Consider the following 16,866-nt stretch of genomic DNA (forward strand, 5'->3'; position numbering starts at 1 on the left):
AATACACTCGTTTGCGCCGCGGTGATCAAATTTAGACACCTTCGATCTAAAGTTACCAACTTTTTTGTCATCTCGTTGGCGGTATCAGATCTATTCGTGGCCGTTCTTGTGATGCCGTGGAAGGCTATGTCTGAGGTGGCCGGATGCTGGATCTTCGGCAGCTTCTGTGATACCTGGATAGCTTTTGACATCATGTGCTCCACCGCGTCAATTCTCAATCTTTGTATAATAAGTATGGACAGATACTGGGCAATTTCGAGCCCTTTTCGATATGAGCGTAAAATGACCCAGAGGTTTGCCTTCGTTATGATCGGAGTGGCATGGACCCTCTCCATTCTCATCTCCTTCATTCCAGTTCAGCTCAATTGGCACAAAGCAGAGGAGGAAAATACAACAGGGAACGAGATGAATGAAATCGAGGACTGCAACGCAAGCTTGAATAGCACATATGCCATATCTTCCTCATTGATCAGTTTTTACATTCCCGTCGTTATTATGGTTGGCACTTACACCCGGATCTACCGGATTGCGCAAACCCAGATCCGGAGGATATCATCGCTGGAGAGAGCGGTGGAACACGCGCAGAACAACCAGCAAGCAACCGAGCAAACAAACTCCTTTAAAAGAACTTTTAAAAAAGAAACGAAAGTTTTAAAGACACTTTCTATCATTATGGGAGTTTTTGTATTTTGCTGGTTACCTTTTTTCGTGGTCAACTGCATCGTACCTTTTTGTGACATCAATGATGTTGGTGATCGCCTGTGCGTAAGTAACACCACGTTTAACATGTTTGTGTGGTTTGGCTGGGCCAACTCATCGTTAAACCCAGTCATATACGCATTTAATGCTGATTTCAGGAAAGCATTCTCCACCATTCTGGGCTGCAATAGATACTGCTCCAGTTCTACTGTAGAAGCTGTCAATTTCAGCAACGAGTTGGTGTCTTACCACCACGACACTACGCTCCAGAGAGACACAAATATCACAGCCTCTGCGCACTGTGCTCAACGCCAGCCCGTGGTCTCACACGGTGAAGGCTTGGACGTACCGTTTGACAAAGTCTCCATTATCTCGGATGTTTCACGTCACCCAAGAAACCTTATCCTGCCTGCAACACTGCAGTTTGAATGTGAAGCAGAAATATCCTTAGACATGATGCCTTTCCCCTCAACTGGGCCCAGTGAGTGCTGTGTGATTCCAGGTCAAATTGAGGATATGTGAAACTAGTCTACTTTGTGTCTTTTTCATGTTTGATATACAGTACACTATTATACCTATTTTCTGATCTTCACATGGTGTTATAGTGTACAATATTCTGTCTAGCAGTGTATATAAAAACATTGGTACAAACCTCAGGTAATTGAGTTGAATATGAAAAAATAAATAAATGACTGATCAGTAAATTGCATTTTTTTTTTAAATACAATTTATAACAAAATGTAATAATGTCGGTACCATATATTGTCTATGTAAAATACCATGCCACTCAAAGGAAATAAAACAGACATAATCTCTGGGTGAGTGAGTCTTTGATATGGTAAGATACAGGAACCAAGAAGTATAATTACAGATAATTGCCTGTTTAATTGCAGTGGCAATTCTGTGGTAGTTATCTTGGGAATGTAGCAGCAGGTTTAACTATGAAAGCATATCCACCCCAGATAAGAGGTAGAGAGTAAAGAGCATAGGTTTGCAAAACATATGTTGATTGAAAAACAATTAGGCTTGAGTAGGTTACTTTCTAAATGTAATCCGTTACAGTTACTAGTTACCTGTTTAAAACATTTAGCAGCAACATTGCTTTACTCAGTTTGGGTAATCCGAAGGTTATCTGATTACTTTTGGAGTACTTTCCCCTTAAGCGGCATTAAAAGAAGACTAAAATGATTCTTCAAAAGCATTTGGTGAGTCATTATAGTGGTCTTTGACTTGTGGTCAGACTCGCTCAGGTGGAACAAACTTAAACTTGCACCTTTTTTCAATGCTGAATTGAATGTCATTGAGAAAACAGAAATGTGTCAATCTATTTTCTCTCTCGCAAACATCCTTTCTAAATTTATTAAAAGTAATCCAAGATATAATAATTTAGTTTTTCAAAAGTGTCTGTAATCTAATGACAATATTTTTACTGGTAACATAACTGATTAAAGTTACTGGTTTTTGTAATCAGATTACATGTAAGTGATTATATGTAATCAGTTACTCCCCAACCCTGAAAACAAACATACTTTGGAGGCAAAGTAAACGGGGCAGTTTCCTGGACAATGGAGAGTGTGCTTTTTAGTCCAAAACCAGGCTTAATCTGTGTCAGTGGGAGTACAATTTTGCCTGTACTCACAAACCGTATCAGAGTAGGACTGTTGATCTAGGAACAGCTCTGCCTAAAATCATAATGAATAAGAGAGGGCAGGATGTGATCCTAGATCAGCACTCCTTCTCAGAGATGCTTCAGTGAACAAGGGCCCTGGATCCTAGGCCCTACTGCACAGGTCTCATCCAAACTGTGTGAACAGCAAGCAGGAGATGGAAGGTCATTGCTCCTCTGCCAGTGTGCCACTTTGTAATGCAACACATTTGTACCTCCTCTGCTTACTCCTTACTCCCATGCGGTTGTAAGGACAGGCAGAGTAATCCAAAAGGCCCTCCACCATTCACTTTGGCTGCTTTTCCTTTTGCATTGCCCTCACATACATTACCTTTCCAAACTCATTTCCTGAATCTCTAATCAACTGATCGGTATACCTCAAAATAAGTTTCCATCCCCCAGAACTCTCCACTTTAAAAAAAAAAAAAAAGATGGCCTTCCTGCAGTATCACCTCTCTGGTCAATGCTTGTCCATTTTTGAAGTGTTGGATTCAGTTCTTAGAATAGAAGCACCTTACTGAATGGTATCTCAAAGATCTCAAAGATACAAGACAGATACAAACTCATCTAAAGGCATGATGACACCCAAGTTATTTCAAAGTGCCACCACTTTGGTGGAAACCTACTGTGTGTTGCGACATCATTAAGATTTTAAGCACAGCCAGGTCTGAGTGCGGATCAAACAGATCTCTAAATGGTGAGATACTAAACTACACTTCAAAGGCTTTTAAAATGATTTTATTCATTTTATTTCTGTCACTGTTGCTGTAGTTCAGCAAACATTTGAATCCTTTTTGGATGTTCAGAAGCTCACTTGATCGACAGGGTGTCAGTTGAAGACATAGAACAAACAAAACTGTCCCTAAAAGCTATTTTACTGCTTTCATCTCTATAGAACAAAGCACACACACACACACAGAAGCTGTTTTATTTTATCCAGAAATGGGGACTGTCTGAAAGCTTCTCTGTCTGTCAGCTGGCTGGGCTGAGCTGGGATGAAGTGAGTGAAATTGAAGGGTTGATCTGATGATGCAGATACATTATCACTCTGTACAGGAGCTGTGGTGTCAAAGATATGGCAACTGTTTGATTCACAACATGCCTTTTCTCATTGCCACCTGTTGCTCAAAGAATAGATTTCACCTAGATAATATGTTTCTGCTTCTTGCTCAAAAATTCACAGAGAAAATGATAATGTGGAAAATATACATAATCAGTCAAGAGGGTGAAGTCAATATATATACATGGACAGTTATTTTCAGTGAAGTGACTCTTGTAGTTACCATGGTGACTTAGAGAAAATCTAAAGGATGTAATTTTGGCAGTAACACCGGAAAATAAATTGAATTCCAGTGAGTTTAATTTTTAAACCTTACATTACAGACAGAACACACACACACATATACCCTCAAGTATTCACATTTCTCCTTGTAATGTCATTATAGTACAAGGAGAAACCAGATGTGTGTTCTGGAGAAGCACCTACTTGTGTGAAACAGGATTTAAGCTGACAAAGGTTGTAAAGATCTGCTAATATTCACAAGAGAAGTCCATTCGAAGTGATATTCTATTTTCCCATGTCAGCTTGAGTGAACTATTGTGTTAAAAATGGTCACCTAGTTATTAAAGCAAGGGGAATGAAAATTCATAAAACATTGAAAGAGTAGCATCTTCAAACACCGGAGTGTTACAGTATTGTATAATAAGAAGTATTAAAAATACAGTGTGATTCTGGATCCAACACACAGTCCTAAATACTTTGCATCCGCATGTACAGTTCCTTCAGTAACTATTCATACCCCTTAACTTACTCCACATTTTGTTGTGTTACAGCCTGACTTCAAAATCAATTAAATCTATTTTCTTCCCTCGCCCATCTACACACAATACCCCATAATGACAAAGTGAAAACGTGTTTTTAGAAATATGTGCAACTTTATTGAAAATTAAATACAGAAATATCTCATTTACATTAGGTATTCACAGCCCTGAGTGAATACATGTTAGAATTACAATATCAGTCAGAAGTTGACACACCTACTCATTCTTTATTTTTACTGTTTTCTACATTGTATAATAACAGTGAAGACATCAACACTATGAAATAACACATGGAATCATGTAGTAACCAAAACATTTTAGATTCTTCAAAGTAGCCACCCTTTACTTTGATGACAGCTTTGCCCACTTTTGGCATTCTCTCAACCAGCTTCACCTGGAATGCTTTTCCAACAGTTTTGAGGGAGTCCCCACATATGCTGAGCACTTGTTGGCTGCTTTTCCTTCACTCTGCGATCCAACTCATCCCAAACTATCACAATTGGGTTGAGGTCAGGTGATTGTAGAGGCCAGGTGATTGTGGAGGCCAGGTTATCTGATGCAGCACTCCATCACTCTCCTTCTTGGTCAAATAGCCCTGACATAGCCTGGAGGTGTGTTGGGTCATTGTCCTGTTGAAAAACAAATGATAGTCCCACTAAGGGCAAACCAGATGGGATTGCATATTGCTGCAGAATGCTGTGGTAGCCATGTTGTGCCTTGAATTGTAAATAAATCACAGACAGTGTCACCAACAAAGTACCCCCACACCATCACACCTCATCCTCCATGCTTCACGGTGGGAACCAAACATGCAGAGATAATCCGTTCACCTACTCTGCATCTCACAAAGACACGTCGGTTGGAACCAAAAAATCTCAAATTTGGACTCATTAGACCAGGCCTGAGCAATTATTTTCCATGGAGGGGCACATTAGAATATATTTTTTGCCATCGCAGGCCAGAATCATATTACAGGATTATACATCATGTGTATGACTGTGTTGACAGATATCTGTAAATCACATCCAGATATGCTAATTATTGGACTTTTTTAACATGCACAGAAATAAACCACACCCATGTTCTCCTTTCGGTAGGTATTTTCATTATCAAACATGCAATTAACTACACAGAGGGAAAGTACACTGTGCTGAATGCACAGAACTCTTCTTAACGGGTATGCACAGAACTCTTCTTAACGGGTATGCACAGAACTCTTCTTAACGGGTATGCACAGAACTCTTCTTAACTGGTATGCACAGAACTCTTCTTAACGGGTATGCACAGAACTCTTCTTAACGGGTATGCACAGAACTCTTCTTAACGGGTATGCACAGAACTCTTCTTAACTGGTATGCACAGAACTCTTCTTAACGGGTATGCACAGAACTCTTCTTAACGGGTATGCACAGAACTCTTCTTAACTGGTATGCACAGAACTCTTCTTAACGGGTATGCACAGAACTCTTCTTAACGGGTATGCACAGAACTCTTCTTAACTGGTATGCACAGAACTCTTCTTAACGGGTATGCACAGAACTCTTCTTAACGGGTATGCACAGAACTCTTCTTAACTGGTATGCACAGAACTCTTCTTAACGGGTATGCACAGAACTCTTCTTAACGGGTATGCACAGAACTCTTCTTAACGGGTATGCACAGAACTCTTCTTAACTGGTATGCACAGAACTCTTCTTAACGGGTATGCACAGAACTCTTCTTAACGGGTATGCACAGAACTCTTCTTAACTGGTATGCACAGAACTCTTCTTAACGGGTATGCACAAAAACACAAGAAAGAGCGGGAGCTCAACATTACGTTTAAACTACTCAATCAGTGTGAGGAGTGAAGTCTCTGATGGGCTTTGACTAGAGCAGTGAAGTCAGGTATAGTTTCTGACGTCGCTATGCGCAGGATTGCTGAGAGGTGAGAGTCAGTAAGAGATGATCTGTGCCTTGACTTGTTATATTTCATCAGTGAAAATGTCTGTTCACATACATAGGTTGACCCAAACAGTACAAACATATTCTGAGCATGACTCCTAATCTTTGGAAAGTTTTGTTCGTCGAGAGATGCATAGAACCTCGTCGGTGACATTGTTTTGAATAGTTCTCCAATCACTGCATCAGACTGAAAATCAATAAGTTCAAGTTGCAGGTCAGTGGGAGCGTTATCCACATTGAAGGTGAAAGGAGAGGAAACCAACAGCATGTCATTTCCCAACACTTTGAAATCCCCAAAACAACAAGAAAACTCCCCGTTCAAAGCACTCAGCAGAGATGTATACTTCTCCCGCTGGTCATCTGAGAGGAACAGACTAGTAGTGTCAGAAGGTGGGTCAGATTGTTGGCTTCTACTTGGTGGGTAATTTTCCCTTGAAGGCTTTGACAAGGCTGTACATATAATGTGCAAAAAAGCCCTTACCTTGTAGCTTGGAATTCAGTTCATTCATGAGGGCCATGATGTCCATGGTGAAGGCAAAATCAGCCAACCATTCTTTATCTTGCAGTTGAGGGAAATACACATATTTGTCTTTCATTTGCGAAAACACAGCAATCTCCGACTTCAGGTCCCACACCCTTTTAAGCACCTTCCCCAAGGGGGAGATCTGCATGACCCAACTCTGTCTCTTCCAACAGTGAGACAAACTGCCTGTGGTTTAAAGATTTTGCTCTTATGAAGTTCATCACTTTAGTGACTGTATCCACAACATGGCTCATTTTCAGAACACATTTACAGAGCACCTCTTGATGAATAATGCAATGCAGGAAAATACTTTTCTGATCTGGGTTCAGCTCAGCAACTTGATCTTATATCCGTTTCAAAAGGCCAACGTTTTTTCCTGTCAAGTTTGGGCATCCATCAGTGGTCCCACTGGATAACTTTTCAAAAATCAGTCCCAGCTTTGCCACACACTTATTAACCAACCTCCTCCAATAAATCTTTCCATGTGGTTGTGCTCTTAGTTGACTGCACTGAAGCAAGCTCTCCAGTAATTTCTAAGTCTGGGGTTTTGCCTCGTAAGGACATCAAAACTGCGCCGTGTCACGTGCATCACTGCTCTCATCCAGGGCCAAGGAGAAATAGGTGAAATCCTTTACCTTGTCTTTTCAACTGTCGTTCCATATTATCTGCGATGTCCCCAACACGCCGTGCCACTGTTCATCTTGACAGGGAAACATTTTCAAACAGCTCTTTCTTGTTGGGGCAAAGTATGGCTGCGGAGTCAATTAAAAATTCTTTAATGAATTGACCCTCAGCGAATGTCTTGCTGTTTAGCAATTTTGTGAGACAATACATAGCTAGCTCTCGCAATTCCGTCGTTTCTTGAATGCAGTTATGTGAAAAGTCCTTGCAGCTTTTGCAACTGAGAAAGTAACTCTTAAAATGCACTTGCCCTCTGCTCAGAAGACATATTCCTATATTTCTCTGCACAATTCTTTTGGGTGTGTAGGGATAAGTGGTAGTCTTTCACGACAGCGATGTCCTCTTTTTATTTTTTATTTAACTAGGCAAGTCAGAGAACAAATTCTTATTTTCAATGACGGCCTAAGAACAGTGGGTTAACTGCCTGTTCAGGGGCAGAATGACAGATTTGTACCTTGTCAGCTCGGGTGTTTGAACTTGCCCAACGCTCTAACCACTAGGCTACCCTGCCGCCCCTCTTTGCACACTAAGCACACAGCTTTCCAAGATACCTCAATATAAAAATATGTCGATATCCACTCTTGCTGGAACATTCTACATTCATTGTCTACTTTCATTTTCTTTGAAATCTTAAAAAAAAAAAAAAAAACGCAATTTCTAATGTCCCACAAGCGGTGGGAGTTAAATCATTACACAAAGGCGAATATTCTTTTAATTTGAATAACAAATACGTTGAAAAAAACGTTACTATCGCAAATTCTTTATTCTTTATGCATGATTCCGCGGGCGGTATTGAATCACCCCAGGCATGCCTTTGCCCTGCATTACACCAAAGGACAGATTTCCACCGGTCTAATGTCCATTGCTCGTGTTTCTTGGCCCAGGCAAGTCTCTTCTTATTGGTGTCCTTTAGTGGAGGTTTCTTTGCAGCAATTCGACCATGAAGGCCTGATTCATGCGGTCTCCTCTGAACAGTTGATATTGAGATGTGTGTTACTTAAACTCGGTGAAGCATTTATTTGGCCTTCAATTTCTGAGGCTGGTAACTAATTAATTTATCCTCCGTAGCAGCGGTAATTATTTGCTGTGGCGGTCCTCATGAGAGCCAGTTTCATCATAGCGCATGAGTGTTTTTGCGACTTTCGAATTTCTTGAAATGTTCTGCATTGACTGACCTTCATGTCTTAAAGTAATGATGGACTGTCATTTCTCTTTGCTTATTTGAGCTGTTCTTGCCACAATATGGACTTGGTCTTTTACCAAATAGGGCTTTCTTCTGTATACCACCCATACCTTGTCAAAACACAACTGACAATTGATTGATCCAAACGCATTAAGAAGGAAAGAAATTCCACAAATTAACTTAAATACATTCCAGGTGACTACCTCATGAAGCTGGTTGAGAGAATGCCAAGAGTGTGCAAAGCTGTCATCAAAGCAAAGTGGCTACTTTGAAGAATCTTATATAGAAATATATATATATATATATATATATATATATATATATATATATATATATAACTACATGATTCCATGTGTGTTATTTCATAGTGTTGATGTCTTCTACTCCTTTGTTAATCATTTGTAACAGTTTCTAAAAACATAATTCCATTTTGACATTATGGGGTATTGTGTGTAGGCCAGTGACATAAAATATCAATTTAATCCATTTAACATGTAGGCTGTAACACAACAAAATGTGGAAAAAGTAAAGAGGTGAGCATACTTTCTGAAGGCCCTGTATTCAGTTTACGACATACTGTTCCACTCAAAATGCATACCAATGGGCAAAGTATTTTTCTTCCTATTGTGTCTGATCAGATAAAATGTTTTAAAGGCTAAAGTGACTTATTCTATCCATGGTCTAAAATAATTGTAGGGCAGAAGTTTACAACTGCCCACACACAGCTAAGGCGACAGTGTCTGCATATTGCTGTTCTAAAGCCTTGAGTCACTCTATGTGACTATGAAAAAGGGACACAAAGCCTAATGATCAATAACTGTGGTGAAATGTATTTTTCTAACCACAGGAATCCAATTACATACAGTATGAAACTCAGTTATTAATCTCAGATATCAAGCATCATTTTTAATTGAAGTATAGACTGCCATAATAGTCAGACTGCCAACCAAGAGTTTATTCCTCTCTAAAGGTGGCCATGACATTTTCTCCAGAGGTATTACTGGACAGAAGATGTATTCTTTCTGAATGGAACCTATTTCAACTGAGTGTTGCTCTTCACAAGCAGTTTGTCAGAAAACATTTCTGTTCATGGCTGTGTTGAAAGATATGTTTGAGACCTCTGAAGGGCCCATTTTGGACAATTGCCACATCTGTGATTTTTGTTGTTGTTACACTATTATACTTTTGATTCTCTCCTTCCTCAGTTGGCCTCGTTTGGACATGATCCGGGCATCAGTTTTACTGGAGCACAGTGTGAACATCATGTCCTGAGTGTCTATTAAATCTGATGTGCATGACAACCCCCCCCAGAGTAACTTAGAAATGTCTGTGTTTAAGTTATTCAGCCAGAGGCAATGTACCACAAGTTAAGCTTTAATAGTTTTAAGGGAAAGTTTTAAGGGAAAGGTTCAATGGTAAAATAAAGTAGTATTGGGCTCCACAGTGTGCCTACAGTTGAACTATCTTATTCTGGTTGCATGAAAGGGGGAGGTTTCCATGGAAATACGTCAAAAACGTGTACTTGAGTGCCTCTTTCTAATAACCACCAATCAACAGCTTAAATCAGCTGTAAAGTTTGATTGAATGACAGGCCCCCCAGTGTATCACCTCCCGGCTGGCATCACAATCATTTCATCCACTGTAACTACAGGAGCCTTGCATTATCAGAGGGGTTAATCTCTTGGCAGGGGAAAGAGGAGAGGAGGGATGGAGGGAGGGAGACGAGAGATGAGAGAGAGAGAGAGAGAGAGAGAGAAGGAGGAGATGTGATGAGAGGAGAGATGGGAGAGGAGACAGGCGAGAGAGAGAGAGAGAGATGTAAGACTGAAAAGGAGAAGGGAAATAAGGAGAGAGACGAGAGAAGAGGAGAGAGACGAGAGAGGGAAGAGCCTTCTCCGTAGTAGCAGAGGTCTGAGGAGGAATAGTGATGAAGTGCTGATGACTGACAGCTCTCCCCCTGTGGGCTCCACCAGTATCTCTATCTCTGAACCTGCTGCTACACTTGCCAATTATATCCCACAGACATACTGCAGAGAGGGTAACAATGAGGCACGCTACCCTGAAAAACAAATTACACCATGAATATATAAATAATAAGGAAATATGACAAAATCATAGATGGAAGAATTTGGGGAAACTGAAACAGACAGAATGCAAGAGAATATATGAAGATGAAATTTGATTTGGGGCCATTTTTACATAAGCATTTTTTTTAACTTGGGGTAGGGCTTAATACAGTAAACTCAGGTACATAGCCTATAAACAAGCCTGGGGCAACGACATCAAGACCAAATTTTTTATAATATTTCAACTTTTTCATTTATTAATAAAAGTAGAGGCAAAACAATGTATTTTGTGAAATACTTTGTACAGTTTCACTGTAATATATTTGCACCATTGCAGGTTTAAAGAATAATTAACTATTTTTCCAAAAAGAAGTTCAAATTGAAAAAAAGAGGTCTTCACATGTGAATTTGTGTGATTTACAACTGCACAGGACCAAGAAAAATGATCATGTATATTCTGCTAATGACCATACAAAAAAAAAGACTAGCAGAGAACATGTACAATATGGCAAATTTTACAAAAATAAGAATTTGTTGTAAGTGCACAGGGCCGCCATTTTTAAACACCTCCTTTATTGCTTAATCCTTGAGGATTGCATAAAAAGGTTACCATGCCAACACACAATATAAATGGGTTGAAAATGTAATTTAGTTGTTGGAGACTCTACCTGTAATATTTCACATTCGGAGGGGGATCTGTCTGTGAGATCAGAATAGCTAACTTTGAAATCTCTCTGAATAATGTATGGTAACAGAGTAGAGGACATCGACTAGAGACTAGAGACATTTAGATTGACAGCAATTACACAGGGCTAAAACAATAAGCTGCTCAAAACATTTAACCGAGAGCGAGAGAGAGAGCGAGCGAGGAGAGAGACAGAGAGAGACAGAGAGAGACGGAGAGAGACGGAGAGAGACAGAGAGAGACGGAGAGAGACGGAGAGAGACAGAGAGAGACAGAGAGAGACGGAGAGAGACGGAGAGAGACAGAGAGAGAGCGAGCGAGGAGAGAGAAAGAGAGAGACGGAGAGAGAGCGAGCGAGGAGAGAGACAGAGAGAGACGGAGAGAGAGCGAGCGAGAGAGAGCGAGCGAGGAGAGAGCGAGCGAGCGAGGAGAGAGACAGAGAGAGATGGAGAGAGAGCGAGCGAGAGAGAGCGAGCGAGGAGAGAGACAGAGAGAGACAGAGAGAGAGCGAGCGAGAGAGAGCGAGCGAGGAGAGAGACAGAGAGAGACGCGAGACGATTAAAAACTAAAGATGAAATACGAGAGAGGGAAGATAATAAGATGCTCAAAACATTTAACTGAGAAAGAGAGCGAGGAGAGAGACAGACACAGACAGTTGTGGAGGAATTTATGAAGAGAGGAATGAAACAAACACCTCTTTTTAATCCAGTGTCTAAACAAGGTCACTCAGTAACAAAGCAACAGCAAAAGAAACCACAAAAACAACCGGAGTTTGAACAAATATCACATTTGGGTATACAAAAGACCATGAGAAGTTTCTCGAAAGGCATCAAAGAGAAAAAGCTCAGCTAAGTTTTTGTTCAAAGCTGCGCCATTGCCAGTCTCCGACAAGACTTATGACGAGAGCGATGAATCCGGGAGTTGAAAGTAGCGGAGAACGGGATGTGAGAGGAGACATCTGTCTTTCCGTCAGATGAATGGGACGAGAGACGCTGATTAGAAGAGAGATTGTTGCTGTGAAACTAGACCAGCTAAAGTAACACCTGCATTGGACGAGTGCCCAAAAAATTATCAAAATCTTATCTTTGTTACACACAGTAAAGCTTGCAGAGTACACAAACACACACACACACACACACGCTTCTTCAAGGTCAGAACTGAAAAGGGCAGGGGTCTTTCTGGGGAAAGTATCCAGTGCTCCATCTCTGTCTAATCATGGTGAATGGGGCCTGATGGAGCTCCTTGATTTCAGAAGCACCAAGTGCTCTGTGGTTATTACTCTTAAAGGTTTGATGTTTCAGAAAGACCCCAACAGTCACGCTCATTCATATCAGCACCCTGCTGCCTGCATATACACTCCCCTCCCATTGTTTTTAGACGTTCAAGCTATTTTTGTTGTTTTTATTTGGCTTTATACTCCAGCATTTTGGATTTGAGGTCAAATGTTTCATATGAGGCGACAGTACGGAATGTCACCTTTTATTTGAGGGTATAGAAATGAATGGTGAATAACGGTGAATAATGAATGTATTGTGTCATTTTGGAGTAACTTTTATTATAAATAAGAATATAAGATGTTTCGGAACACTTCTACATTATTGCGGATGCTACCATGACTATGGATAATTATGAATAAATCATTAATAATGATGAGCATATCCCCCAAAATAGATTTAGTAGATTTATTCAGTTTAATGTTGTATTATTTGTATGGGGTTTTTTTTACATCTGAAGATCTACAAAGGTCTTCAAAGTGTTTGCACAACAAACCTGGCTAGCATCATCCTTTTGTTGTGCATTTATTTATTTTTCCTCTTCGGGGTCTAGGCCAGGTTACTGTAAAATCACTTTGTGGCAGCTGCCAATGTAAAAAAAAAAGCTTTATACATTTACATGTATACATTTATACATTTGATTGATTGAAAAAGGTTTCTTAATCTACTAGACTGCCAACCCCGAAGCACAGTCACACTGAAGAGACGTGAGGAGTAGGTGAATACCCCAACACCGTGACTAAGAGAAATGCTACAATACACAGTCTGACTTCACCTCCTCTTCCAGTACTGGAAAGCAACATTTGGATGGCAGACAGTCGCACAACCACTTTATGGAGCAAGCTGTGTGTGATTAGCTGCAGCACACCTCTGTGTTGTGTGGGTTGTTTTATTCTTATGTCCTCTTTTTTATCATCTTTTTTTTAAAGGGGTGGATCAGCTTTAATATTGTGAATAGATTGTTGCTTCCATCAATGTAATTGTCTGCATCATTTCCAATCATTTCCAATCCCGGGGACCTTCGCTGGAGACCCCGGACTGGGGACCATCGCTGTAGACCCTGGGCTAAGGACCATCACTGCATGGATCATCACCGGAGGCCCCGGGCTGGGGACCTTTGCTGGAGACCCTGGGCTAAGGACCATCACTGCATGGATCATCACCGGAGGCCCCGGGCTGGGGACCTTCGCTGGAGACCCCGGACTGGGGACCTTCGCTGGAGACCCCGGACTGGGGACCTTCGCTGGAGACCCCGGACTGGGGACCATCGCTGGAGACCCTGGGCTAAGGACCATCACTGCATGGATCATCACCGGAGGCCCCGGGCTGGGGACCTTCGCTGGAGACCCCAGACTGGGGACCGTCGCTGGAGACCCCGGGCTGGGGACCTTCGCTGGAGGCCCCGGGCTGGGGACCTTCGCTGGAGACCCCGGACTGGGGACCGTCGCTGGAGACCCCGGGCTGGGGACCATCACTGCATGGATCATCACTGGAGGCCCTGGGCTGGGGACCATCACTGCATGGATCATCACTGGAGGCCCCGGGCTGGGGATCGTTGCCAGAGGCCCCGGGCTGGGAACCGGATCATCACGGAGGTCCGGGCTGGGAACCGTCGCGGGAGGTTCCGGATGGTGGCCCGTCGTTGGAGGTTCCGGACTGTGGCCCGTCGTTGGAAGTTCCGGACTGTGGCCCGCGTTGGAGGTTCCCTGGACTGTGTCTCATCGTTGGAGGTTCCGGACTGTGGCCCGTCGTTGGAGGTTCCGGACAGTGGCCCGTCGTTGGAGGTTCCGGACTGTGGCCCGTCGTTGGAGGTTCCAGACTGTGGCCCGTCGTTGGAGATCCGGACTGTGGCCCGTCATTTGAGGTTCTGGACTGTGGCCCGTCGTTGGAGGTTCCGGACTGTGGCCCATCGTTGGAGGTTCCGGACTGTGGCCCTGGTTGGAGGTTCCGGACTGTGGCCCGTTGTTGGACGCTCTGGACTGGGTACTGTCGCCGGACTCTCTGGACTGGGTACTGTCGCTGGACGCTCTGGACTGGGTACTGTCGCCGTACGCTCTGGACTGCCGAGGCCCACTGTAAGCCTGTTGCGTGGTGCCGGCACTGATGGTGCTGGGCTGGGGACACCCACCTCAGGGCGAGTGCAAGGAGCAGGAACAGGGCGTACTGGACTGCCGAGGCGCACTGTAGGCCTGGTGCGTGGTGCCGGCACTGGTGGTACCTGGCTGGGGACACGCACCTCAGGGCGAGTGCAGGGAGGAGGCACAGGATACACTGGACCGTGGAGACGCATTGGAGATCCAGAACATAGAGCTTGCTCAATACGTCCTGGCTGGATGCCCATTCTAGCCCGGCAAATGCGTGCGTCTCTGCATAACACGGTGCCTGACCAGTTACACGCTCCCCACGGTAAGCACGAGGAGTTGACTCAGGTCTCCTACCTGACTCAGCCAATCTCCTCATGTTCCCCCCCAAAAATAATCTTGGGGCTGCCTCTCGGGCTTCCGTGCTAGCCGTGTACCTTCATATCGTCGCTGTTCCTCTGTTCTCCTGTATTTCTCCACATAGTATCATACTCTCCCGGCTGTGTCCAGGGTCCTGCTCCATCTAATACCTCCTCCCAGGTCCAGGATGTCCTCCACTCCTCTTTCTCCCGGGTCCAAGATGTCCACTCCTCTTTGGCACGCTGCTTGGTCCTTTTTTGGTGGGTTATTCTGTCACGTTCGTCATAATGAGGAGACCAAGGCTCAGCGTGATATGAATACATTCCTCTTTAATGAAAGAGAAAACTGAACAAATTCTACAAAACAACAAAACGAACGTGAAGCTATATATAATGAGTGCTGACATGCAACTAACCATAGACAATAACCCACAAAATACCCAATGAATATGGCTACCTAAATATGGTCCCCAATCAGAGACAACGATAAACAGCTGCCTCTGATTGAGAACCAATCTAGGCAACCATAGACATATAAACCCCTAGACTATAAAAAAAAACATTAACATACAAAAACCTTAGACAGGGCAAAAACACATATACCCACCCTTGTCACAACCTGACCCGACCAAAATAATACAGAAAACATAGATAACTAAGGTCAGGGCGTGACAATATATATATATATATACACACACACACACATAAAAATTCATGCATATACACACATATATATATATACACACACACACACACATATATATATATATACATACACATACATACGTACATACAGTGCCTTGCGAAAGTATTCGGCCCCCTTGAACTTTGCGACCTTTTGCCACATTTCAGGCTTCAAACATAAAGATATAAAACTGTATTTTTTTGTGAAGAATCAACAAGTGGGACACAATCATGAAGTGGAACGACATTTATTGGATATTTCAAACTTTTTTAACAAATCAAAACCTGAAAAATTGGGCGTGCAAAATTATTCAGCCCCTTTACTTTCAGTGCAGCAAACTCTCTCCAGAAGTTCAGTGAGGATCTCTGAATGATCCAATGTTGACCTAAATGACTAATGATGATAAATACAATCCACCTGTGTGTAATCAAGTCTCTGTATAAATGCACCTGCACTGTGATAGTCTCAGAGGTCCGTTAAAAGCGCAGAGAGCATCATGAAGAACAAGGAACACACCAGGCAGGTCCGAGATACTGTTGTGAAGAAGTTTAAAGCCGGATTTGGATACAAAAAGATTTCCCAAGCTTTAAACATCCCAAGGAGCACTGTGCAAGCGATAATATTGAAATGGAAGGAGTATCAGACCACTGCAAATCTACCAAGACCTGGCCGTCCCTCTAAACTTTCAGCTCATACAAGGAGAAGACTGATCAGAGATGCAGCCAAGAGGCCCATGATCACTCTGGATGAACTGCAGAGATCTACAGCTGAGGTGGGAGACTCTGTCCATAGGACAACAATCAGTTGTATATTGCACAAATCTGGCCTTTATGGAAGAGTGGCAAGAAGAAAGCCATTTCTTAAAGATATCCATAAAAAGTGTCATTTAAAGTTTGCCACAAGCCACCTGGGAGACACACCAAACATGTGGAAGAAGGTGCTCTGGTCAGATGAAACCAAAATTGAACTTTTTGGCAACAATGCAAAACGTTATGTTTGGTGTAAAAGCAACACAGCTCATCAGCCTGAACACACCATCCCCACTGTCAAACATGGTGGTGGCAGCATCATGGTTTGGGCCTGCTTTTCTTCAGCAGGGACAGGGAAGATGGTTAAAATTGATGGGAAGATGGATGGAGCCAAATACAGGACCATTCTGGAAGAAAACCTGATGGAGTCTGCAAAAGACCTGAGACTGG

The 16,866-nt window shown here is 42.5% G+C and overlaps 1 protein-coding gene across 1 annotated transcript; it reads left to right on the forward strand.

The window, feature by feature from the left end:
- Positions 1 to 96: 96 nt before the first annotated feature.
- LOC112223232 (D(5)-like dopamine receptor) lies at positions 97 to 1,453 on the forward strand. The gene has a single exon (XM_024386260.2). The coding sequence runs from the start codon at positions 112 to 114 to the stop codon at positions 1,219 to 1,221; it is 1,110 nt and encodes a 369-aa protein (XP_024242028.2). The 5' UTR covers positions 97 to 111; the 3' UTR covers positions 1,222 to 1,453.
- Positions 1,454 to 16,866: the final 15,413 nt, after the last annotated feature.

This window comes from Oncorhynchus tshawytscha, linkage group LG24 (assembly GCF_018296145.1).
Source record: "Oncorhynchus tshawytscha isolate Ot180627B linkage group LG24, Otsh_v2.0, whole genome shotgun sequence".
Classification (NCBI taxonomy): Eukaryota; Metazoa; Chordata; class Actinopteri; order Salmoniformes; family Salmonidae; genus Oncorhynchus; species Oncorhynchus tshawytscha.

What these genes read in the sequence shown, in the direction of transcription:
- LOC112223232 (XM_024386260.2), top strand. Translation starts at nt 112, where the DNA reads ATGCCGTGGAAGGCTATGTCTGAGGTGGCCGGATGCTGGATCTTCGGC.